The sequence below is a fragment of the Salvelinus alpinus genome, chromosome 1 (genome assembly GCF_045679555.1).
Source record: "Salvelinus alpinus chromosome 1, SLU_Salpinus.1, whole genome shotgun sequence".
NCBI lineage: Eukaryota > Metazoa > Chordata > Actinopteri > Salmoniformes > Salmonidae > Salvelinus > Salvelinus alpinus.
Genome location: NC_092086.1, coordinates 65,136,209 through 65,162,586, shown reverse-complemented (window position 1 = coordinate 65,162,586; position 26,378 = coordinate 65,136,209). Strand labels below are relative to the sequence as shown.

Below are 26,378 nucleotides of genomic sequence, written 5' to 3'. Positions count from 1 at the left end.
ATGTACAGACTCAGTGAGCATAGCCTTGATATTGAGAAAGGCTGCCGAAGGCAGACCTGGCTCTCAAGAGAAGACAGGCTATGTGCACACTGCCCACAAAATTAGGTGGAAACTGATCTGCACTTCCTAACCTCCTGCCAAATGTATGACCATATTAGAGACACATATTTCCCTCAGATTACACAGACCTACAAAGAATTCGAAAACAAATCCAATTTTGATAAACTCCCATATCTATTGGTTGAAATACCAGTGTGCAATCACAGTAGCAAGATGTGTGACCTGTTGCCACAAGAAAAGGGCAACCAGTGAAGAACAAACACAATTTTAAATACAACCTATATTTATGTTTATTTAGTTTCCCTTTTGTACTTTAACTATTTGCACATCATTACAACACTCTATATAGACATAATATGACATTTGAAATGTATTTTTTCTTTTGGAACTTTTGTGAGTGTAATGTTTACTGTTAATTTTGTATTGTCTATTCCCTATTTCACTTGCTTTGGCAATGTAAACATGTTTCCCATGCCAATAAATCCATTAAATTGAAATTGAGAGAGAGAGAGAGAGAGAAAGAGAGAGAGAGAGAGAGAGACAGAGAGACAGAGAGAGAGCGAGAGTGTGTGTGAGAGAGAGAGAGAGAGAGAGAGAGAGAGAGAGAGAGAGAGAGAGAGAGAGAGAGAGAGAGAGAGAGAGAGAGAGAGAGAGAGAGAGAGAGAGAGAGAGAGAGAGAGAGAGAGAGAGAGAGAGAGAGAGAGAGAGAGAGAGAGAGAGAGAGAGAGAGAGAGAGAGAGAGAGAGACAGAGAGAGAGAGACAGACAGAGAGAGAGAGAGAAAGAGAGAGAGAGAGAGAGAGAGAGAGAGAGAGAGAGAGAGAGAGAGAGAGAGAGAGAGAGAGAGAGAGAGAGAGAGAGAGAGAGAGAGAAGAACAGAAAGGAACACATCAGAAACAGAGACAGTGATGGAGAGTGAGAGCTTGAGTGAGACTGAGAAAATAGGGCGTGCAGAGGCAGGGGGAGAGGGGAGAGGCTTACACAAACACACACACATGCAGCACGGACGAATGAGTACACCTCTTTTAGAGTCAACCAGGCGCATGATAGGATTGTGGACAGCGCGCTGCATATTGTTAACCCTATATTAACTTGGAGAGGTGGAGGTTGATGGTTTGTTATTATGCCCTATTCTGTGAGGGATTAAGTGGGCCACACACAGACACACACACAAAACCTCTTTGTCACCCAAGAGGAAAGCAGCGTGTGTAAAGACTGAGACTGAAGCAGAGCTTACACACAGCGCCATGGAGCGGATGGGGACTAAACTCACTCATTCTTTCTCTCGTTCTCTTATTCTCTCTCGTTCTCATTCTCTACCTATCTATATGTCAGTCCCCCAATGTAATTGCTGTACAATAGGGCCACAATCTGGACAGGCTTTGGGGCAACAATAGCGGCTTCACCCCCGTGCTGGATAATGCAGAGAGGCCATGTGGCAGTGAAAGGATCCTGCTAATACACATATTCATCTCATCACACTAATACCAGGTTGAATGGCCCAGGCCCAGCCACACACACACACACACGCACACACATACAGGGGTGTGCACACACACACACACACACACACACACACACACACACACACACACACACACACACACACACACACACACACACACACACACACACACACACACACACACACAGACACACATACACATATATAAACACACACACACACACGCATACAGGGACGTGCACACACACACACACAGACACACATACACATATATAAACACACACACAATCAGCAAGACTTGAAAAAACATTTCAGTTTGCAGGTCTTCTCTACTAATAATAAAGAGCCAGTGGAGGCTCCTCAGAAAAAGTTATCCTTTTAAGATAAAACTAGAATAAATATATTCACATAAACAAGTAACTGATTAAAACACAATGAAGGTCAACAGTACCCTCAACAGCACTCTGTAGGGTAGTACCATGGTGTCGTCGGAGGACAGCTAGTTTCCGTCCTCCTCTGGGTACATTGACTTCAATACAAAACCTAGGCTCATGGTTCTCACCCTCTTCCATAGACTTACACAGTATTTAAGACAACTTCCGGAGGAAGTATGAACTGACATGTTGTCGACCCAATCAAAGGATCAGGTAGCACTGCAGTGCATAAAATGTGGAGAGTAGTTGACTCAAAGAGAAAGAAAGACAATAGTTGAACAGTTAAAAAATACAAAAAATGAATGAGAAGCAAGAGAGAGAGAGAGAGAGAGAGAGAGAGAAAGAGAGCTATCTATATTTTGTAGTATTTATTTTCACTTTTACTTAACTAGCTAGCGAATGCAGCTAGCTGGTTTAGCCTACTCAAACACCCGCCTCAAACAGAGAGGATCCTATGTTAGCTATCTGGCTATGGCTATCCAACACTGGAACATCCCACCTATCTCTGCTATGGCCAGCAGAGATAGGTGGGATGGGCTGAGGGCAGCTGAGGGTTGGGATGTGGAATTGGAGACAAGTGGGAGTGGAGTTGCTGGGCAGGAGACAGAATGATGGTCAAAGATAAAGCATCAAAAATATAGTCAAATTAAAACATACTAAAAAGTACGTTTGAATGACACCGAGGGGCAGTGTTTTTACAGCTAATGCCGGTTTGCCTGAGGCGGATGCCGTGCAGGTGTTTGTACACATGCATATGCACACACTCTCATTCAAATACACGCATACACGGACACACACACATGTAATAGTGCCAGACATGCACTCAAATATATACAGTTGGCCATGCTGTTATGATTTTAGTTGTCCTTGATGTCCTTAGTTTTTTTTGCATTGTTGTTTTCTGTTTTCTTTTGTCTTTTCTTTTTTCTCATGAGTTCATTTTATTGGTTGTTGGAGCATTGGGGGGGGGGGGGGGGGGAGTTCTTGGGGGTGGAGAATGGAATTAATTATCTTTTTTTTATTTTCCTTTTTCTTTATTTTTTTTTATTGGGGGGTGACTGTGGGAGGGGTCTCGGATGGTTGAGGGACAGCTATGAGGAACTGTGGGGGGATCTTGGAGGGTTCGCATCCCCGTTTGTTTTGGGGGGGGGGGGGGGGGGGGGGGCCTTGTGGGAGATCTGTCAACGTGCCCTTGAGCAGGGCGATGACCCTGGATGCTTCTGTTTGTTACTCCGAATGGCAGTCTGTTGGATGGCTGGTGTTGTGTAGTTGTTGAGCGGCTTCACTGCAAGTATATTGTATGTTTTGGATATTCAATAAAAAAATATATAAAAAAATGTTTTAATAAAAATGTTAAACACTGGAACTCTTCCAAGTCAAGGTAAGTTTTTGGTTTATTAATTTATTGCCACTGAGGCAATAAACTACTTGCTGTACACTGTACTGCATGATTGTAGAGGGTTTATTAACGCGTTAGTTCAAGTAGCTAGCTATGTTGACTATGGAGTTAGCTAATATGCTGACAACGATGTAGCGTTTAGCGGTTATGGCATGAAGGTTTGGCTTGGAAAGGTTTTTTCACTTGGTGACAGACAGCTGTTGTATTGTGCACTGAAGTCCACAAGCGAAGGGAAAAGGTGAGAGGAGGAGAACGCATAGATGCGAGAAGTGATGATGCTGTTTGTATGTTGCTACTATGAAAGTGAACTGTGTTTGAGGTGATCAGGGGTGTATTCATTCCGCCGATTCTGTTGAAAAACGTTTCTTAAATGAAGCAAACGGAACAAAACGTGGATAAACGGATAAACATATCTGAATTTGTCCTATAGAAACTTCCGTTTGCAACTGTTGGACTAACGATCACACCCTAGATCAGCAAGATGCATGCAAGAATATGCAAGACATTAATGAACGTGTCACTGTGTGTCACCTTGATTACTCAGATGTTTCTCTCGACCTGTGCACATATGTTGTAAACTTTAATTCATAGGCTAGATAGCAACCGTATGATGTGTAAAGGAAAAAATGTGAGTATCATGTCGTAGCCTAAACCTATCAATGTTACATTGAACTGGGTGAATGGAATATGAATGACAGTCATCCATTATGCTGTAATGGAAGAACTGCAACGCCGCTGGGTTTTTCACACTCAACACTTTCCTGTGTTTATCAAGAATGGTCCACCACCCAAAGGAGTCAACATGGGCCAGCATTGGAGTCAACATGGGCCAGCATCCCTGTGGAACTCTTCCGACACCTTGTAGAGTCCATGCCCCGACAAATGAAGGCTGTTCTGAGGGCCAAGGGTGGGTGGGGACTCACTATAAGGAAGGTGTTCTTAATGTTTTGTACACTCAGTGTATACTATCTACAGGAATCATCATAATCCCAAACTAATGATTGACAATCACAACTTTCTCTTTTCTGTTTGGATTGGCCTTCCCCAGACCACTGCAGCCTGTAGCTATAGGTAACGCTCTGCATTCTATTAAACATTCAACTGGAGGGCAAAGCAACCTAGTTTTAATTATCCTATTGACTGGTTATGGAGTCTCTCTCTCTCTCTCTCCCTCTCTCTCTCTCTCTTTCTCATTCTCTCTCTCTCTCTTTCTCATTCTCTCTCTCTCTCTCTCTCCACTCTATCTGTCTGTCTCTCTCCCTCTCTCTCTCTCTTTCTCATTCTCTCTCTCTCCACTCTATCTGTCTGTCTCTCTCCCTCTCTCTCTCTCTCTCTCTTTGTTGTTTTGGTTAGAGAGCACAAATCCAGATGTTGGTCTGTGAGTGGATATCAGGCCAGCCAGAGGGGCTGAGAACGCCTCTGGATGGGGTTGGAGGGGGGCGGGGTGGAGGGGGGGGTGACAGGAAGTCCCACGGTATCCACGGGAACTCTCACATTCCATCTCCCGCGGGCTCCCTGACATCCTTGACATCTCCCAGCATGCTAGCTGAGCTACACAGAGCGGAGTAAAGCGGAGCAGAGTGGTGTAGAGCGGAGTGGAGTAGACCGGAGCAGAGCGCAACGGAGCAGAGGGGAGCAGAGCGGAGTAGAGCGCTGGTCCCGGGAGGACAGAGCAGAGCAGCACTCCCTCCTTTGGAGCTGGAGCTACATGGGGCTGGAGCTGGGGTTCCCAGAGACAAAACAAAGCCAAGGACACACTCAGGGGCCCTGCCCTGCCCAGAACACTGCTTTGTTAAGGGAAATGCATAGCTCGGATCTAGCTTATGACGTACGCATTTCTCGCCTATTCTGCTTGTAACTAGACCTAGGTGAAAAGGCGATGGTAGAGGTACATCGACAGGGATCAGTCGAGAGAGTCACACACACACACACACACACAAATAGACACACGTACACCACACCCTGCTGCTGGAGGATCTCCAGGCCAGGGAATAATGGAGTGTGTGTAAACTGAGACGTCTCAAATGAGCCGACGGGAACGGGAACAGGGCTTGTGATGTACCGATACCATGCCGTTCTTCAGACCAGCCAACACAATCACCTATGCAGTACACACACACACACACACACACACACACACACACACACACACACACACACACACACACACACACACACACACACACACACACACACACAAACACACACACACGCACGCACACACATGCACACACACGCACGCACGCACACACACGCACACACACACACACACAATAAATGTGCTCTTTGAAACTGTTCCATCAAAGCCTCACTTTGGGACACAAGTGTTTATCCACATCTTAAGGCTTTCTCCAAGCAGAAAAACAAGTGAGGAGGGGTGTGCGGAGTGAGACGAGGCAGAAGACAATAGTGGGCTCTCTGTGGGTGGAGTAGGAGGAGGAGGGTGGATGGAGGGAGGGAGGGAAGAAGGGGATGGGGGGGGGGGGGCAGATCTGATCTGAAGCCCATCTGAAGGAGAGGAAAAGGGGGAAAGTGAAGAGGCGTCTATTAGATGTCAGTGGGCTTTTGTGTCCATGTCAATGAGGAGGATTAAGGTATTTGAAATAATCTGACTGAGACTCGGATAGGTCTCAGCACAGAGAGGGAGAGAGGGAGAGGAGCATATGGCAGAGCAGGGAGACCACACACACACATGCACACACACACTAACAGGTAAACAATAACACGGTATGCACAAGGCAGCCATTACATTCACTGACACACTGTTTTCGTAGATAACCTCAATCAGGAAAACAACCGTAACCTGACTTCACACACAGAAAAGAAGATCGCAAAAGCAATAAAAAAAAATGTTTTCCCACAGAAAACCCAATGCTTCATATTGTGTGTTTACAAAGTAGAGAGGGAATAAACCACAGTTAATATGAGATTTGTTCTTTTAACAACATAATAAGGCATCATTAGTGGGGTTTTTCCATTCCGGGGGATTTGCTGCAGTTATCCTGGTGTCTTATAAGAGTGATCTAATTAGTGAATCTCTCTCTCTCTCTCTCTCTCTCTCTCTCTCTCTCTCTCTCTCTCTCTCTCTCTCTCTCTCTCTCTCTCTCTCTCTCTCTCTCTCTCTCTCTCTCTCTCTCTCTCTCTCTCTCTCTCTCTCTCTCTCTCTCTCTCTCTCTCTCTCTCTCTCTCTCTCTCTCGCTCTCTCTCTCTCGCTCTCTCTCTCCTCTCTCTCTCTCTGTCTCTCTCTCTCTGTCTCTCTCTCTCTGTCTCTCTCAGCCAGCAGAATTAGCTAACGCTAGCCCTGCTAATTACAGCGCCACAATCGAATCTGTTCTCTGAAACAAGAGCACACTAATGAGGCCTTATTTATTGAATTAAACAACTTCAAGGGAAAATATAGAAGTTAGAGTTTTTTATGATGTATTCGGAGGGAGGGGGGATAATAAGTCCTAATTGAGATGGTATCTATCAGCAAAGGCAAGCTGCTTGTTTGTGAACCACCCCCCCCCCCCAAAAAGAAGAAGAGCGGGTAAAAAAAAAACTGCCAGAATACATCAGACATAAATGAGGTTCTTTTTCATTTTTTCTCTCCTTTTTTCTGTTTTCACATGACCCATTTTCCGGTGCTGCAGGAGCGCGTGACAGGGAGGAGAATAATTGTGTGTGATGGTATGATAACCTCACAACTAAGCCGTGGACTGTGCCTGCCTGGCTACCTGGCAAAGCACAGGGAGAGGAGACAGTCACACCACAAGGGACCAGCCACAGCATCACAGGACACATGGTTATTTTTCAGTAGATTCACCTGGGTCCTCTTTGGATATCTTAATAGTCTATGAACATCAATACATTCCCTTTCCCCCACAAACCTCAGCAAATAATAGTATTTTACAGGCGCTGGGAGAGCAATATGAATTGTGCTGAGGCCAGTGCACCTCTTTGTTTTGATGTATCTCCTGAAAGCGTAAGGCACTGAGCAGTCACAAACACAACAGCAGTGTGCTGGCAGTGAGAGAGGATGAGCTCAACAGACGTTTCTGGGTTCATCTGGCCATTCTCATCTGAGCCCCTGTTTGTTCACTGAAGTCTGAAGGTGTGTGACGGTAGAGAGGGGAGCAGGGGGTGCTGGGTGGGAGTTTCAGCTGCCCCCCCCCCCAAGAGCGCTGACCCTTTCTGGCCCAGCGAAGCGGAACGTTGGGCAGTGAGGGTAAGAGGAGGGGAGGGGGCAGAACACATGTCCCAGGTATGGGGCCCGCTTCTCTCCTCTCCTGGCACTGAGAGAGCTGCGTGTGCCACAGCTGATGTGCATCTGTGTCCTTCCTCTAGCGCAGGTCAGTGAATACATTACCACAGCACACACACACTACTGCCATCCCTCTTTACAAGGGCATGAAGTGTGTGTGTGTGTGTGTGTGTGTGTGTGCGCGTGTGCGTGTGCGCGTGCGCGTGCGCGTGTGTGTGCGTGTGCGTGTGTGTGTGTCGGCGTGTTGCTTGAGAGAAGCATTTGGCTCATGTGTTTGACCTGAAAAGACATGAATATCTTGGACTACTGAAATCCACCAATATATGTACATATTCATCATAGCCCATACTCTAGCGCAGAGCAATCAGTTATTTTTGAGGTTGGTTCGGTTTCGTTCGATTATTCAAAAATATTCATGTTTTTCAATTTCGGTTTCGATTATTTGGGTTGAGGGCTGTAACACAGAATAAAACAATTAATAAAAGTCACATGATGGTAGTGACTGCCCATTAGTGCTTATCACTTATTAACCATCATTTATTCAATTAATTTACTTTAATAAAATATTTCAGTTGTTGTGTATATTACATTTGTTTTATTTGATGACTTTATTAATTCATTCCAAGTCATCATCTCATCTCTATAGAGCTGCTGTCTGACAAATCACTATTTTGTAGTTTTTCAAAGTAAATAAGGCATACTTTTATGACTGCTTTAATACCAACTATAAATCACTTAGATCATGTATTTTCAGGTAAAGATACCTTGCGAAGCAACAGCTGCTTTCTAGATCCCCTCGCGATAGCACATTCTTCTCTGCCTCTCCACACTAGCAGCAGGCGTAAAAGAAACACAGACCGGACAAATAGATGTGCAATGGATTATGGTCATTGTAGTTAATTACTAAATTCCATGTGCCAAACTATGTCAAATATTGGTCTGTTGGAAACTACAACTACCTACTACATCTCAAGGTTCCGGCTGGATCTGGTTTATCTCAAGAGAAACTGTGCAGTGTGCACATGGAGCTCACAGAAGAAGAAAAAATGAAATGGGATTAAAATCATTGAACCGACGTTAGTCAATTAGTTGTTTAAAAAATGAAAAATAATTAACATTTTGGTTAATCACTCTGCACGACCATACACACACATACATCGTGTACATACATACCTCACCCCCACACACATCCTCTGCTTCAGTAGGGTTTCATCTTCACAAATGAGCCCCGAAGTCCATTTGACAAAAGCGACAAATCAGATCGGCCTCGTCGCACTGAACAATAACTCTGGTGTGAACCAATGCAGCTCTGTATGGTTTAAATCAAAAGCTTACTCCCGTGGTTATAAATGAGACATTAGCATCAGCTCATACAGCCGCTGAGATACAGGCATTGTGGAGGTCCAATCAACAGAGCCGGGTTCACCAGGGCTATTGTGTTAGATAGACGTCTAACAAGTAAAACTCCAATACTCTGGGACTAACACCCCTACGAGCACGACTGGTAATATTACAACAAATGAATACAGTAAAGCTATATGGGAGGCTGAGGTCTAATGGCTCCTGTCTAGCTGAGAGAGACAAATGCACTGTGTAAGATAGAAGGCCCGTGTTTGAGTGCCCTGGAGGAATGATGGGAGGGAGGGAGGGAGGGAGGGAGGGGGGAGGGGGGGGCTCCAAGCACTTTGGCAGCTATTGTTTCACAGTCCATTATCCATGTGGGTTTTATTAAGGGGAGCGGAGAGGAAAGGAAAGGAGAGGACAGACTCCTCATTCTGCCTCCCCTCGTCTTCCCTCCCTGACTGCGGAGGAGCACACACTGTACGCACTGACCACTCCGCGTAGAGCACAGTACACTTGCACACACACTGTAGTAGTCACTGTAAACTCTACAGATAGAACCACAAGGTACACTCTGACCAAACCATACCAGATACATAGATTGTACTGATTGTGTGCCCCGCTTTCCCTCATGGCATCAGCAGCCTCAAAGGGGGTAATACACAGACACACGCACACAGACACGCAGGCACTCACACACACACACACACACACACACACACACGCACACGCACACGCACACACACACACACACACACACACACTAGGAGTAGCAGAGCCAGTGGAGGACTGTGTTACGGTACCTGTCGATGATGACTGGGTCAGACGGGGTCTCGTTGCGGTTGCCACAGCTCTTCTTGTCACAGCAGCGGCTGAGGGGCACAGAGGGAGAGAAGGGGGGGGGGGTTAAAGAGAGAAAGAAAAACAGAGCCGTGTTTCAGAGAGAGCTGCTTCAGCCAGGCCCAGACCTCCACAGGATAAAGGGGAAGGTACCAATTACCCAACAGCCTGGCCCTGTTCTGAGGCCTGAACTAAGCCCTGCCCAGCCCACCCAGCCCTTTGTCACCTGTAGAACAGACTGCCTCTGTGTGTCTGGGTACATTATTTATCTCTACATATGGCTTGATTACAGCAGCCCACAAAGACAAGTCATTCAGGGGCCAGCTTGGTTAAGGGATGACAGGTGTGCTAGGGGAGAGGAGTTAGGGCGGGTGAGAGCACCCCTTGTATCACCTGAGGCAGGTAGCTGGTAATCACCCCCCTCCCTCTCTCTCCCAGTCTCTCCCCCTTTCCCTTCACCCTCCTGGGTCAAACACTCTCTGTTCACTGCTAACCTGACACCTCCTCCCCTGCCTCACTCTGACAAAGGTGAGCATCATGGGGGGCTGGAGGGTGGCTGGGCTGGGCTGGGTTCGAGGGAATAGGGGTGCGGTGGTAGGGAGCTGGAGGGAGGGAGGCTGCGGGGAAAGTGGAGCAGCTTGGAGAGACCCCCAGCTCATGTTTCCAGTGCACAGATGGCAGTGGGGTGTAGAATGGGGCAGGGGACAGGCCTGTCACATAAAACCCAAGGCATTGTCTCCCTCCTACGGGGCTGCTCTCTGCACTGAGTCAACCTACACCCCCCCCCCCCCCCCCCCCATCCATCCCTCCTCTCTCTGTTACTTCATCCCCCTCTCTATTCCTCCCTCCCTCTTCTCTCTCAGCCTTCTGCCTCATCCATTTGGCAGGACTGATCGATCAGCTCCATTAATGATTCATATTGTGTCTCTCATGCCTCAGAGATATTGTAATGCAGGAGTGTAAAGCAGCGTATCTGACTGAATCACATGTGGAGAGTGCAGTGCACAACAGAAAGACAGGCCAACTGGGTGCAGAACAGTCTCTGCAGAGAGCAGGAGTACATTGTGACTGTAAAAGCTGCGGGTACAGCTATATGTGAAAATGCATCGCTGGTGTAGTGAGAACAAGTGAGAGTCAACCAAAGGATTTCAGGAGGACGTCCCAGGTCTTTGAAACATCTCGTTCTTTCTTTCTTTGGCCTCTCTCCTCTGTCTCCCCCTTGCTCTCATTTCTGTGCGACTCTCTGAAGTGGGTCACATTGGATCAGAATAGAGCGAGGCTTGGGGGGGGGGGGGGGGGGGGGACTAGAGCACTGATTCGTGGCTTCCCTGCAATCCAATCATCAGGCAGCACCCATGGGAGACAGGATTCTTTTCTATTACCCTTCCCGCACACACACACTCACTGTCACCCACCCACCACCCTCCCCTTCCTCCAACCAAAATTATGCTAATTAGTACATGCCTCCACCAGCTTTGTTGAGGGGATATTTTCTTTTCCTGTTAACTTCCATTCGTTCCCGCAGGACATCCAAAGGAAATCACATCTTTAATCTCAACGCTTCCTTCCTGCCGCAGCTTTTGAAGAAATGAAATCTAAATCGCCTCATGTAATTAACAGGATGTAGTGATGTCTGTTCCTGTGAGGACAATGCTACCGTACCAGACCCTCTAACCCTTGTTTATTTTTAATTTACTCAAAACCATGACAAATTATTTCAGTCCACCGACTCTTGCCTAAAACCAAAACATTAAATCCCAATTTGTTTAATTAGTGGATCTCATCATTTGGAAATTACTTTTTTGTTGGTCCACGTAAAATGTAATATGACCTTAAATATGTTCCTCTGTGGAAGCGTTGGAAAGATCATTGTAGCCCGTTATTTGAGTTTGTAAAATGAAAGGACTAAGCACTTAATGTATGTCCCACGGTTGCAAGCTGGCTTGGCACCATATGGCTAATGGTGGTGCACAGCAATTAGCAGTACTGATTAATGGTGAGCAGACTCATTTTCTGCTTATAATTGAGACTGTGTTTGAACCCCCAGTGCAGAATCAGCACGTCTCCATCCCTGAGACTGGGGACTGGGGAGGGGTGCAGGGCGGGTGGGACTGGCACCCCAAAAGTCACTGTCTGATACATCACGGTCTCCATGGTTAGGTTCCTCACACTGGGCCTCTCTACTGATGTCTCGCACTCTCTCAGACCAGATACAATGCCTTAACCAAACACTGCTTAGCAGGGCTATTCAACTCTTCCCCTGCGAGGTCTGGGGGAAAAATCCTGCTGCTTTTCTGTTCTACCTGATAATTAACTGCACCCACCTGGTGTCCCAGGTCTAAATCAGTCCCTGATTAGAGGGGAAGAATGTAAAAAGAAAAAGTGGAACTGGCTTCGAGGTCCAGAGTTGAATTTGAGGGCCGTAGATGGGAAACAGCTAATCTGTACAACTGTGGTGGTTGCATGGAATGATGGGTCAAATTTAGGCTGTAAACCCTGTGCTAAAAAGTTCATTGTGTGATATTTGTCGATTTCTAATGCTACTGTTAATCATGACTTTAACTCAAATTAAAGAGTGAGTTACAGTTAAAGTGGTTCTGAAGAAAGGTTCGAAAATAACTTAATTCAGGTTCTAAATATGAGTACGAAAGAGGAGTATGCATCTTTGATTGTGTGTGTGTGTGTGTGTGTGTGTGTGTGTGTGTGTGTGTGTGTGTGTGTGTGTGTGTGTGTGTGTGTGTGTGTGTGTGTGTGTGTGCGTGCGTGCGTGCGTGCGTGCGTGCGTACGTGCGTGCGTGCGTGCGTGCGTGCGTGCGTGCGTGCGTTGTGTGTGTGTGTGTGTGCGCACGCGTGTGACTATGTGTGCGTATGTGCGTATACGTACATAAGTCCTTGCATATATTTCATAGTCACAATGCAAGGGAAGGCCCATTTGTTAGCAGCTGAACAACAGGAGAATTCAAATTGAGTAATGAGTTTCTGCATGTCCTAATTAAGCAGGCATCAGAGAGGTATTTTTAGGGGGAGAGAGAACTGTTCAAATGCCTCTAAAAATAGGAAGGAGTCGATCCTCACAACCCAGTTTCAAGCAAATTCATCTTTTGATTTTAATTAAAGGTACACCATTTGATAGCAAAACTCATCTTCCTCTACTTTCCCTGTTTCTCCGTTCCCCTTCTTCTGCTGGGAGGTATAGGGGTGACCTGCTTAGCTACAGTAAGGTTGAGCCTCTATGAGAACTGCCATAGACGATGCATGGTGAGGCCTTGCCATCACTGTAACATACTGTACGTATATGGGTGAGTAGTGCAGTGTAGTGTAGCGTAGTGTAGCATGGTGTAGCGCAGTGTAGGGTCAGACTGGGGGAGAAGCAGAGTTCCAGAGCTTCCTCTTCTTACCTGCACATGATCTCGTGTGTCAGTAACACTCGGCACATCTCTGGGTTCTTGTCTTGACCTTCATAAATAATGGCCTGCGAGGGGGAAAATGATCAAAAATATTGTATTAGAAACAGGTTGAGGATTTGTTTTCGTAGCGAGGTTGGGTTATGGTCCTCACAGAGGCATGTTAGTGGAGCAGGTCAACTATATCTGCCCTGGAGAGAGAGAGTTCCTACTGTGGCCTGGCTCACATCTGGTCACATCTCTCTCCACACACTGCACAGCAGTCTCTATGGAAACATGAACGGACATATTGGAATGGAGCATTTTTCCAATGTCACTTTCTGCATGCTAAGAAAAGGAAATCACGGGAAGCTAGCCAGATACAGTATGGTGGACTTAACTCATGGAACTTTTATCTGTTCTGTTCTGTTTCTGTTCCAAACACGACACATCAGTATGTTGACTGATTCTGGCGTTTCCTTGTGTGACAACATATCACCACATTTTGTAAAAACCAAGTAAATATTCTCTGGAAAGGCCCGGACGGGGCATTTTACAGCTTGCTGTGGTCCAGCCAAACAGGGCTGTGAGTGCTGATGGAAATATTACTTCCTGTCTCTCTTTAACATGGGCTGTGTCCCAAAATGCACCCTATTCCCTATATAGGGGACTGCTTTCGGCCAGGGTCCATAGGACACAAATGTGGCCATTAGATTTGGATGCAACACAGCACACTGAAGGACATTATCCTTAAAGTAACTCTCACTGTTCTGTTAACTCGTACCCAGATAATGTTGTTGACTCACCCTATACTACATTTTTATTTTTTAAGCACCCCCACCTCAATCTAAAAGAAATCCTTGCTATTTCCTCATAGAGGATGAGCTGGTTAATCAGCGGGCTACTCGCATCAATATTTTTAATGACCGGTATACGCCCACACCATTCTATTGTCAGGTTACGCCCACACCATTCTATTGTTGGGTTACGCCCACACCAGTCCAATTCAAAAAAGCTGCTTTCTAACATACCTCAGAACACTTTTTGGGGAGAATGACTTTGGGTCCTCTTTCATAGATATCTAGAAACATTGGACAGTTTCTTTAATCTATGGGGCGGCAGGTAGCCTAGTGGTTAGAGCATTGGACTAGTAACCGAAAGGTTGCAAGATCGAGTCCCCGAGCTGACAAGGTAAAAATCGGTCGTTCTGCCCCTGAACAAGGCAGTTAACCCACTGTTCCTAGGCCTTCATTGTAAATAAGAATTTGTTCTTAACTGACTTGCCTGGTTAAAAAAAATATGCTACTACCCATATACTTCATACAGTCCACAAACTTAAAGGACTTTATTGTTAGAATGCATAATCTCCTTTCACCACCCAAAAGCCATCACACCCCTAGCCCCCCTCCACACCACCACTACCAACACACTCTCCCTCCCTACCGTTTGGCATGGAATTTAAAAGAGCAGATTCCACTTGAGAAACACACAAACACACAGTGTGGCCCTAAGAGCTTAATGTAGTATTTACTGCCTCTGGCCAGGGGATGTTTAATGAATAGCAGCGTGTGTCGTGGGAAATCTGTGGGATATGTCCAATGTTTCTGTCCGGGAGGGAGGGAGGGAGGGAAGAGACCGTCCAGGGCCCTGGCTACCCACAGAACTACAGCGTGGGACATTACGTGAAGAGAGCTGAGAGGGGATCGTATTTCATAGGAGGGTAACAGTGAGAGTGGCTGTTGACTGTTGAGGGGGCCATGAGCCCTGCTGAGAAGCACAGGTTGACCCAGTCACTGTCACTGCAAGAGGCCTGCTGCAGGTACTATACCCAGGGAAGGGCCTACGACCTCTCACCCTAAGCACAGAACACACACACAAAACCTTTGTGCTCACACTGTGACTCTCTTAAACCAAACAGACACATGGATGCATAAGACGTCATTTTGAACATGCTACACAGAATCCTGGCAATGTTTTATGGAAAGTGGGCTTGAGATTCTTGGTGCTTTATGAGTGCAGTGGGAATCGGGAATGTTGTGTTATTTCCCTGAACATTGTTGCCTCCCCACCCTTCTCTTCTCTCATTCTCTCAGGGCTTAGATATTCATGACTCATCGCGCAGAGCACCGAACAGATACTGAAAGCGCCGGCTGGGTGTCTGTCTACTGGCTTTGCTTCCCCCTCTCTCGGTTGTTAACAGTGAAGAGGATGCTAGCTGCTCACGCATTTCTGTGGCTGTCTGTCTTGTAGGAGTGTAACGGTTCTTATTCTACCTACTCTAGCGTGTAAAGCTCCATGCGCCCGGCGGTGGCGGTGGCGTCGGGGCGGTAAGATGGAGGCAGGGGCACGGGGTAGGGAGGGGAGGTGTGGGTGTGTGCGAGCAGTTGGGATGCCAGACTGGAGAGTGGCACACCATCTGGCCCAGCCTCCACCCCTTCCAAAATGGCTCAGCTTTTTTTTTTCACCTTCCCATTACCCAACAACATGTCCCAGCACCGGCAAAACTCTCGTTTACGGCAAAACAGTCGCAGCATGGAATCGGCACGGCAGACACAAGACACTCTCATCAGCAGGCTTGCGTGCAGGCACAAAGCATGTTGGGATTGTTTTAAGGAGTCAACCAAATCCATATTTGTGATCTTGAGCTAATTTTAGATATGGTGTTAAAATGATCCGTTCCCTCATAACCGCGACTGAAAAACGAGCCTGCTCCACACAGCTACTCGGCAGTCAGGATGACTATGAAAGTGACTTGTTCCTTTGGTTTCACTTTGAGAGAATAAGGGCCAAGGTCTTCTAAAACAGCACTGCATGCATCAATGTCTCCAGGCTCGGAGTCCACTGCTCCCAACTTCCAGGTTATATCTATCTTTACTGAGCACAACTAGGCCTTGTGCAATGTCCTGTCCTCTAGTAGAATAACATTACCTATATCATGACAGATGATAGTCGTTGAAATATACAGTGATGAAATAATATCTATGTTCTTCTGCAAATAAAAATGAAGATTGAAGATCCCAAGTCCTTTGTCGGGTGAAACCAAGAGCTGGTCAAAACCATTCACATTTGAATGAAACCCTCTCACTCTGCGAGTTTGTTTTTCACCATGTTCAGTAAATATGTCTAAACGCAAAAATTATTAGTGCTGAAAAACATGGCTGCAAAAACAGGAACTACACAGAGCAGCACCAGCAGTGGAGAGGATGCAAACTCATTAGCAGAAAATATAAATAACACAGTGGTATTTTTTTTGGCTCATCTTTCAGTCAGGTTTTAAAAACAGGAGTTGCTAAGTGAGAGACGGTGTCCAGGTTGACCAGCCCCATACAATCCAGACCTCCAGACCTGGGCCTCTGGAACATTCCCCCGCAAGTCACTACTACCACAATCTAATCCTGAACAAGGCTGAATATCCAAAGCTATCGGACAGCCTCCCAACAGCAGGAAATGTCTCATAGAAGAGATGAATAGCCCTTTGTCTGGTTTATTGTTCGTATCATTAAAGTGTTTGGTATCTAAATATTTTACACGGCTTCTGATACATCCACAATTCTAATAAGGACTAAATCTGTCTGCAAAAGGAGAACAACTGCAGTTTGTATCATTGGATTTTCACAAATGAAGTAGGCCTACCCATGACATTTTACTGTAGGTATGGTTCAACCATGTCTTTCTATCTTTGAAGTCAACAGTCCATGAAAACAAAATATGCTCCCTCCACCGCCACCATCTTTGTAACACACATGACATTCAGACGCATCCTGTGCTAAGAACAAAGTGGATGTACTGGGTGCATTAAAAGGCATGTAGCGTTCATGTGCCTTTTAATACATATTTCATCTCACGCCGTACACTTTTCATTTTTCATTTGCTGTTTTCCTCATTGGCTTTGATGTGACGGCTGAAATCGGAGGCGTGTAAACAAGTTGCTATAAATATGTGGAAACACACTTCCCACTCTGTTAGCGTCATCTGTTAGCGTCCCGCCAGGAGCATGGCAGCCTTTCTTCCCGGGCCGCTGCCACAGCTACTTTTAAAGAGGTGCCACGATCAGCCTGCCTATCTCCTTCTTTGTTCCCATCTCAAACTAGCAACTCCTCCACCCCACCCCCGGCTCAGCTGTTCTGGCGCCAAAACTCAGGATAAGGGGGAGAGAGAGAGAGAGAGAGAGAGAGAGAGAGAGAGAGAGAGAGAGAGAGAGAGAGAGAGAGAGAGAGAGAGAGAGAGAGAGAGAGAGAGAGAGAGAGAGAGTTAGAGAGAGATAGTTAGAGAGAGAGAGAGAGATAGTTAGAGAGAGAAAGAGGGAGAGAGAGAGAGAGAGAGAGAGAGAGGGAGAGAGAGAGAGAAAAAGAGAGAGGAGGGAGTGAGAGAGAGTAAGAGAGAGATAGAGTTGGGGGAGAGAAGGGGAGGCCCTCCTGCCTGGGCGCTGTCTTAATCAGATCTGTCAGAGGTGGAGACGGTGATCACAGATACAGCTGTCTGACTGACACCCCGGGGCTTCTACCTCTCCCTCTATCTATCTACAGTATCTCCCTCTCTCTCTCTCTCTCTCTCTCCCTCTACCTCATTCTCACCCTTTAACCCTACCTCACATCTTTTCTCTATTCATTATGTGTGATAGTAGTGCTGATTTTATAGTTGTTTAAAACAATAATTGCTATGTTAATAACAGCATTTTTGGGGGTTGAGATGAAAATGAATGTACTCACTAAATGTGATTTCCATATGCATGGTAGTTGTCAATACAGTTATTCACAAACCTTAAAATACTTCTCCATTTTCCCTGTTAGATTATCTCTAGTAGGATATGAAGCCACAGTGTCACATTAGCGGTTGTTACATCAGAGCCGCAGCGCAGTGCAGCGGTGGTGGTCACAGTAACAACAGCACAGTGACTCTTAAACACTGTGGTTAGGTTTATAGGATTAGTGTGATTACCCTTTATTTCCATGGGGGCTAGAACAGCGGCATGCAGGCAGCACTGTGATCAGACACTGGGATTCACAGCTGTGACAGACCGACAGACAGACAGACTCACTGAAGAGAAAGTGCATGGGGCTATGGAGCTGATCGTGGTGACCTTATCCCTTATCCTACCCAACCGCAACAATGTTTTGACTGGACCACCTGTTAGTTAGTGTTCCTTTCCCACCGCCCCCATGTCATCATCACACTGGCTACAGCAGTCTCTCTGTTAACCCTTATTATTTGAGCCACACGTGTTTTTTCCTGCGCAGATGACACAGCCAGGAAAAACTCCTGGCCCTGATATAGGCTACAACTACAGCACAGAGTTTTTCCTGGTCAGAAAAACAACTCTACTTATTATCCAGCCTCCGTACTACAGTATATCGGCTCCACCTCTGGTAGCGGCTACAGTAGCTGTGAGACCTGTGCTCCGGCTCTGCTCACATTCCTGACAGAGAACTCAAGAGACGCCCAGAGCTAAAACAAACCTGATCCTTAAGTCATCTGACTCATCTCGAGGCATCAAAGACACATGTGCGCCATGAAATGGGCCTCACCACACTAGTCATACATCTAACAATCACTGACTAACACAGAAATATGACATAGAAATTAGAGGAGCTGCTACACTGATAATACGAAAACAAAATAATCAGATTCCTACATCAAATCGTTTTGGTCTTCCATCAACAGCAGCTCAACCTATTTATGTGAGTCTATTCCTCAAACTCTCCATTCGTCTCCTCGACAGAGGTAAACAAAAGTGTGTCCACACAAGTGTGGACAGAAAGAGAAAAATGTGTTAGTCCTCTCAACCAACCAACCAACCAACCCTCAGCCCCCCCCCCCCCACGAGTGCAGGTCAAACAGTTTATTAAGAAACAACAAGACTGTGTGACACCATCAGAGCCCACCCACTGGGCACAGACGTCAGTTCAACGTCTATTCCACATTGGTTCAACGTCATTTCATTGAAATGACGTGGAAACAACGTTGATTCAAGCAGTGTGTGGCAATTGGGCACTGGCACGTTAGTGAGCATTAAAAGAGTGTAACATGGGTCTGTTTCTCCTCTCAGCGGCCTGCCATTACCCTGAGCCTGCTAACGAGCACACTAGCCAATCACCAAACATGTCACACTATCCATACGGATACAATCCAGGAGAGAAAACAGAAACGGTACAAACACTTCTGGCTGAAGGCCTACCTGTAAATAATATCTCTGAACATTATAATTCAGTGTATGAAATTGTAACTTTCTTGGGGGTGTCAGAATACGATGTCCATCACAAAAAAATGCGATTCAAAATAATAGTTCCGCTTTCCAAAGAATAAACTCCTGCACTTGGATGTCAATTAAATGACTCTAGGTTGTTATGAACTAAAATCGGAATAATAACCTAGGTAACCCCCCGTCCCCAACCAAATCATCAGAGTGAGTATTACAGTGAGAGCAGAGCGGCTCAGAAAAGATACTTCAATGGGTCCCCGCCTCATTGTCAGGGGCGTAATACAAGGAGACACTCTGGGCTGTCAGTGTTACCAAGTGAGTGGGGACCTGTCCAAACGTGACACAGGCCCGAGGGCTGCGTGTACACACAGTCTTCCATGGGCTGCTGCCTTCTGCCTCCTGCACCAGGTCCGCATAGAGAAATGTACTGTTTGTCTTCCTTTCACTTCCTAAACGCTTGTTTTATTGTTCTATATTGCTTCTTAATTTTTAGGCAGAGGGATAAGGAAATGGAACCTTACCTGTTTAGTCATGGAGTCGATGAGTCGCACATAAAAGTCCTGCTCTGTCCTGATGCCTGACAGAGGGAGAGGGGGAGAGAGAGGACAAAATACATGAGTGGAAATGGTTTTAATAGAATTAGGTACCTTGGCCTGAGACACACACAAACACTACAGAGATGCTGACAATGACTATTGTAAGTGGCAAATTATGCATTGAAGCAACAAAAAACTCGACCTAATTGAAAATGTTACGGTTATGCTTTATGCTAACTTACATTTATTGTGTCATGTTTGGTACTTGCAATCTGTATTTTTAATCTAAGCAATTAACTTTTGTCAATAAAGGTATTTGTCACCAAAGGTGCGATCAAAACAAAATAAATGACTGAACTTCAGTCTCCAAACTTTTCAAAAATATATTTTAGTCACAATTTAGTGTCAATAGTGGCTAATAAAATGTGTTTCCCATGGCAATTATCAATGTTAGTGAATATAGTTATTGTCTTTATACAATATTAGCTAAATTGTATTGGAACAAGTTTTTTGATGGATTATGCAATAGTTGTTCCCAAACAAAAAACATTTGGCAAATAAAAATACACAAATTACTCAAATATGCATATAGCCTATTTCCAAGCCAATAGAGACAACTGAATAGGCATAAATAATGTCACAATATATTATATATTGTGCAATGGGTTATAGCCTATTCATCAATGAATCTAAAAGATTCAAGATTTTGCTCGACACACTGTTAAGCCTCGCATTGTGAAGGCAACGATGAGAACGCGACCATTTCAAACGGATCAAGTAAACAGGATAGCACATAAAACCAATAACACATTCCATACATAGAAACACAATAGCTAGACGGGGACCTAAAAACGGTTCGCTTTTTTACAGTGAGACGAATTGCTGCTAACGGCGGCCAAAAGATTAACTAACCAAGCAGGGCCATTATGGACAACGTACACTATAGGCTACAATACATGCTCGCAGGTATAAGAAATAACAAGCGCAAGACTGCTTGTATCCGGAAATATTTAACCATGATAATTGTTAAGAAAAGACAATTCAGGACATGAAATTCAGAAAGCAATAGAGTTTAATTAGGCTACTCCTTCACCGGGCTAGCATTATTAGAGCAAATGCTTAACTTTTTTTCACTGACAGTATCGGCTACCTATTTCTTCAGGAGCAGCCAATATAGTAATGATTAAAAAAATATATCCAAAATTAAACGTTGGATTAGCCTGATAAAGTGCATGACGTGATCTCAAATCAACGCAAATATGACCTCAGTGAAAAGGCGACACTAAATTGCACCTGGTGTTGTTATTTCTGTAGAATTCAATGCAAATCGTGTTTGTGGTAGCCTATGTGTCCGCTTCCTGCGACTCGGAACATAAGCATAACATTGCCTAGAGGAGAGTTGACCAATGTTTTACACTTACCATTACTGTAGAGAAGTTGCAGTCTGTAGTGTATACCATTGTTGGTCTTTTCTCCAGTGGATTCCTGTAAATGAACAGATTTAAAGTGATTGAACTCATTTGATTCAGATCCGATAAGATGGACATTGGTGCGCTTGTGTTGAAATTAGACTGGGATATCAGAAATAGGCTAGTACATTGAATATAACTCGATAAAATGTTTCATTGGCAAAATGTAGCATAATTATTCTACACATACATTTTTAATGCTTCAACAATTACTTAATTTAACTGTATATAGAACTGTATAGAAATTAGCCTCTGGTTTCATGGCTGAAAGGGAGCAAAATGTAATAAAGTTATTGAAGTAATTACTTAATGTAGGCCTAGTGCTACTAGAGAAATGCATGGTGAGTTTATTGGAGATGACATGGATAATTTGTGGAACAAGCGATTTTATTTATTTGAGCTTTATTATTATTTACTGAAATATACAAAACCCATTGCCCCCCCCCCCCAAAAAAAAACAAACAATTAAGCAGTAGTACTTAATACTGAAATGTTGTAAGGAGAAAAACACATTGAGTTTAATTTCATTAAATAGGCTACTTAATATTATTTTAAACAAGTATACCTCTAGATAAAACAGAAATTATAGGCTATAACTTATCAACTTCAAAATACAAATATTATTCTCAAAATATATTAGTATTAGTATTATTCTTAGTATTAATATTATCCGTAGCTAGTATTATTAGGTATGTTATTATTATTTGGATACAATTTAATTCAGCTACTATTTGCCTATTATAGCCTACAATTATATTAACATGTGGAAATGTTTATAAAGCTTCGCAAAATAAATACACAGGTTTATGGATAGGTTGAATGGGGTTTTAATTTTAAATTAGAATAATCTGATACATCTACGTGGTAGACTAATTGTAGGCCTATAATATTGTCAAAATGTGGATGTGGGACAATTTTTTGTGTTCGAGAAGCTGATCAAATATTTAAAATATCACTCACCTTTTCCTTCTCGACAAAACCGAGGAAAGAAGTCCTTTCGATTTCCACTGGTTGTCCTTGTCTGTCATATAGAGCCAAAACGAAGTGAAAGAAATTGGATTTCCGAAGATTTGATGGCGGTTGCTTCTCAAAGTGCGCCCGGGCAAGACCCACTCCACTGTGGATAGACATGCAAGGGGTAGTCATGTTAGGGAATCAGCAGACTTAAACGTATGGAAATAATAGTTACCCTTTAAGAGTCAAACTTCTTAGAATTAAACGTGTGTACTGCTCGTTTACACGCACAAGTCCTTTTCATATCTGCGAAGCGAACCTTTTGATATTCTATTATATATTGTTCTACCGGGCTCATTTTAACCAAATAGCCTAATTTGGAAAATGAATGTAGCCTATAGCAGTGGGCTATTTTATGGTGATGTGTAGTTGATATGCATGTTACATATTCTAGGCTTTTGGATCTTCTAGCAATTAATTGATAGCCTACTCAAGACCAATACACATATTTCTATGCATGGCCAATTTATTACCATGTTTTTATTATCATAATATAATAGTTAGCCTATTATATTCTAAATGTGATGTCTCTTATTTGAACTGTTCTGTAACTAAACTAAGCCATTACGGATTGTTGTAGACTATGTCCAGTTAACAGTAGAGTATAGTCATCCATTATGCTAAACTCTCAATTCTACATCCAAGATGAGGGGATCGATTCTGCGGGGGAAGAAAACTTCAACATTTCTTCGATCACAGAGCTAAACTGAGATCACACAGCTAAACTGTAAGCTAAACTGCAAATGTAGAGACAAAAAATAAATAGGTCCCTTGAAAATATAGCTTTCCAAAACAGTGTGGACCATGGACCATCCGTGTGCTGGTAGAGTCCTCGCGCCGGGAGGAAGATGCTGTCTCCGGCTTCTTACCTTTGAGCGGCGGTGTTCGCATCCAACACCCCGGCTCCCTGCATCCATGTCCGAACTGCGTTCATACCGGATCCGATGGGTTCCTCTTTCAAACTACTCCCACTCCTCTGGATGCTCTCCTGAATCCCAAACATGAAAAAATCGCGCTCCCTCTCTCCGTTTGAGTGTCCCAAAATGTGTTTTCTCTAATCACAGGTAAAAGAGGGTAACAACGTGGGCGCGAGCGAGTACCGGGTCCGCGTTGATGCCAGTGACAGTCTTGTCTGTTTACTTCAAACCAAGCGAAAAAGACGAAAAGAGTCCAAAGACGACTTATCGAAATCCAGGTGTGTCAGAGACGAACAGCAATTCAAACAGTGATAAAAAGACAAACGAGCGAAACGCAAGACAGTGCAAATTAACAGAATCTCACTTGAGGTTTTTGACGATATCCCCCCCGTATTAAAGAGACTTGCTCTATGGGCTCTGGGATCAACTAGAGCTTTCAGATTGTGCTAGATCAAATGGCATCAACCCCTGACAAGTTGTTTTTTTCTTCCTTTTCTCTGTCTTTGTTTTCCTTTTGCAGAGATATTCCCTGTCAAATGGAAATGAATAAGAAATTGGAAATCAAGAAGAGGAGGACCCTTGTGGCTGCAGATCCCGTGTTGTTCCTCTTGTTAAAATGGGAGTGATTTGTGTCCCTTCCCAAAGGAATCCTATTTGACTATCTCTGAGAACTAAACACAAGCACACCAACCCCAGAGGGAAGAGGGAGTGACTGTTAGAGGCGGGCCGCCCCAAACAAAGACGAGCCCAGTGTCAGATCCGCCCAACCACAGCTCCTATCGCCTCATTAAAGGCCGCCCCTTCCCTTACCTCCACGGCACCTTACCGTCGCACTCTCACAGCTAAGAGAGTGCCCAAAAGGAGCTTTCGGAGACAGTTGGCTAAAGATGACTCCATGCCGAAAATTTGGTCACATGAAGTGAAGCGTATAGCGAGAAAATTCAAATTCGTTCCGATATGTCTTGAGAACGTGTCTGACTGTGTAGCCACCAGTGGGACATTTCTACGCGGGTCTTGATACGTTTCTTATTATGGGAAAATACTACATTCAGTTTTTTTCTACTTTGTTCAATATAGAATTGTCGGACTTTTGGTGCCTCTGGGTATCATGTGCTATTTTACGCATAGAGGCTCTCATTGTGACCACAGTGGAGAGTGGAGTGGAGACGCGTGTGAGCACACCGGAATCTTTGTCTCGACTATTAAACTATTAATGTCGACGAGTGAAAAGTATTACACGTTAGATGTCAACCCCAGCGCCAATCTTAAAACATTTAACCTAGCCTACTAACACTAACACAATTAGAAGAGTTTGCACAGATGACACGAGTCCATATTTTTATGCATGCTTACGCACTAGCTTACACCATTTTGCACACTTGAATATATCCCACACCAATATAGGAATGCAGAACAACATATAACTGTTTTAATTTGATTTGGAAACATCATTTATCATGATGTAGACATATGTCCATGCGTCCAACTCATACAGTACATATTTTCTTTAGACAAACTAACGCTGACTTTCTGAAGGTCCTTATAATGCAGCAAAAGCGCATGTGTGACTGCGTTATAGACTGTATGTGGTAGGCCCATACACTGTCAAGTTAACAGTCTTGAGATGAATTCAAAAATGCGATTAGCAGCAGTAATATCAAGACATGGTGTTGAAGATATTTGTTGTCGTGAGAACATTTGATTGCAATGTTGGTCTCAGGACTTCAGCAGAAAATACCCTGCGTCTTTACCACCATTTTATTTAGACAATTGTTTAGACTAATTTATGAAACCCATATGTTATGAAAAAAAAAACAGATTCACGGTTCCAGTTTAAATGGAACTGTATTTGTGCTGAGGCACAAACAAAAGTGACAATAACAATAATTAGCTCAAAAGAACAATGAAGCATAATTGCTACCCGATTCCTCGGCTTTGCTGGCGCTAAGTCAATAGGCTAAAATAGACTACGTGACTCCTTGTAGAGAGATGTATTCATTATTTTGTGAATCGTGGTTTAGGCCTTTAATTTAAAAAAAACTATGAATACAGTGGACAATTGAAAGATACATTTTTCCTGTTCAATTCTGCACATTTTTCCTGTCGCTATCCATTACACTTTTCGACCTTGTTGTGCTACTATATAGCCTAGGTATGATTATCAGTCTCCTGTTAAAGGGCTGAAATAAATTGTAAGGAAACAAGTTTGAGGTGAGGCTGGTCACAGTGGGCAATGTAACGCGCGATGAAAAAGATGAGTATTTATAAGAAGCCTATCTCTCGAAAGAAATGTGGGAGATGTTGGTCAATTAAAAGTTGTCAATGTAATGTTATATTTCAGCACATCGACGTAGATTTGAGGAAATGGTTTGAAGCGCGTGCGCGCGCACCCACAGAGTGTTGCTGATTGTAGCGCTGGGGTATTTTATAGTCGATCGAGAGAAAATGTCAATTTAACAGTTTCTCGTCTCTGTGACTGTCTGACATACCTGAGCCTATAGAGAGAAAATGTAAATGTTACAGTTTCTCTTCTCTGTGACTGACACATACCTGAGCCACGAATATTTTTATCCCCCTTTCCCCACCAAGTTTTCCCATGAGAGATGGATCCTTTAAAATATATATGCTTAATCTAATTAATTCCCACCAACCCACAATTAAACGTCAATGGCCCAGTGCATACGACAGATATAATAATCATCTGTTTCTTAGCCTTACTGTATCATAATATATTAGGTATATTAGTAAGATGAATACATATCATTTTAGTCTTTCGTCAGAATAAAATGCCTAAACCATTGAGGGAAAAAATAGAATTCAATGAAACAGAATTGATTGTCAACTCAATGATCACATATATTTTGATTTCTTGTTCCGATAGGCCTACGTTTCACAATAAGCTAGCCATCAAAACACATTAGGCTACTTTACTATACTCGAAAACTATACTAGAATGCAGCCAAATCCAATTCAATTCGCCTATACTACCCATTTAAACAAGGTTGTTTTGTGGGTGCTGAAGATAGGCTACACAACCTACATGAGTCGATAATGCTTGTGTGGAGGTAGGCTATACTCA

General features: G+C 44.1%; 1 protein-coding gene across 13 annotated transcripts in view; it reads right to left on the bottom strand.

Moving 5' to 3' along the window:
- The window catches only part of LOC139583366 (transcription factor COE1-A), a 148,331-nt gene extending 124,369 nt beyond the window's left edge, over positions 1–23,962 (bottom strand). For all 13 annotated transcript variants that reach the window (XM_071414359.1, XM_071414414.1, XM_071414378.1 and 10 more), the window contains exons 1-6: positions 23,252–23,962; positions 22,329–22,485; positions 21,321–21,384; positions 19,885–19,940; positions 13,180–13,253; positions 9,745–9,813 (exon numbers count right to left, since the gene is read on the bottom strand). In XM_071414359.1, coding sequence (XP_071270460.1) covers positions 9,745–9,813; positions 13,180–13,253; positions 19,885–19,940; positions 21,321–21,384; positions 22,329–22,485; positions 23,252–23,385 — 554 coding nt within the window. In that variant the 5' untranslated portion in view covers positions 23,386–23,962. The remainder of the gene's footprint in view (positions 1–9,744; positions 9,814–13,179; positions 13,254–19,884; positions 19,941–21,320; positions 21,385–22,328; positions 22,486–23,251) is intronic.
- Between the last annotated feature and the right edge of the window lie 2,416 nt (positions 23,963–26,378).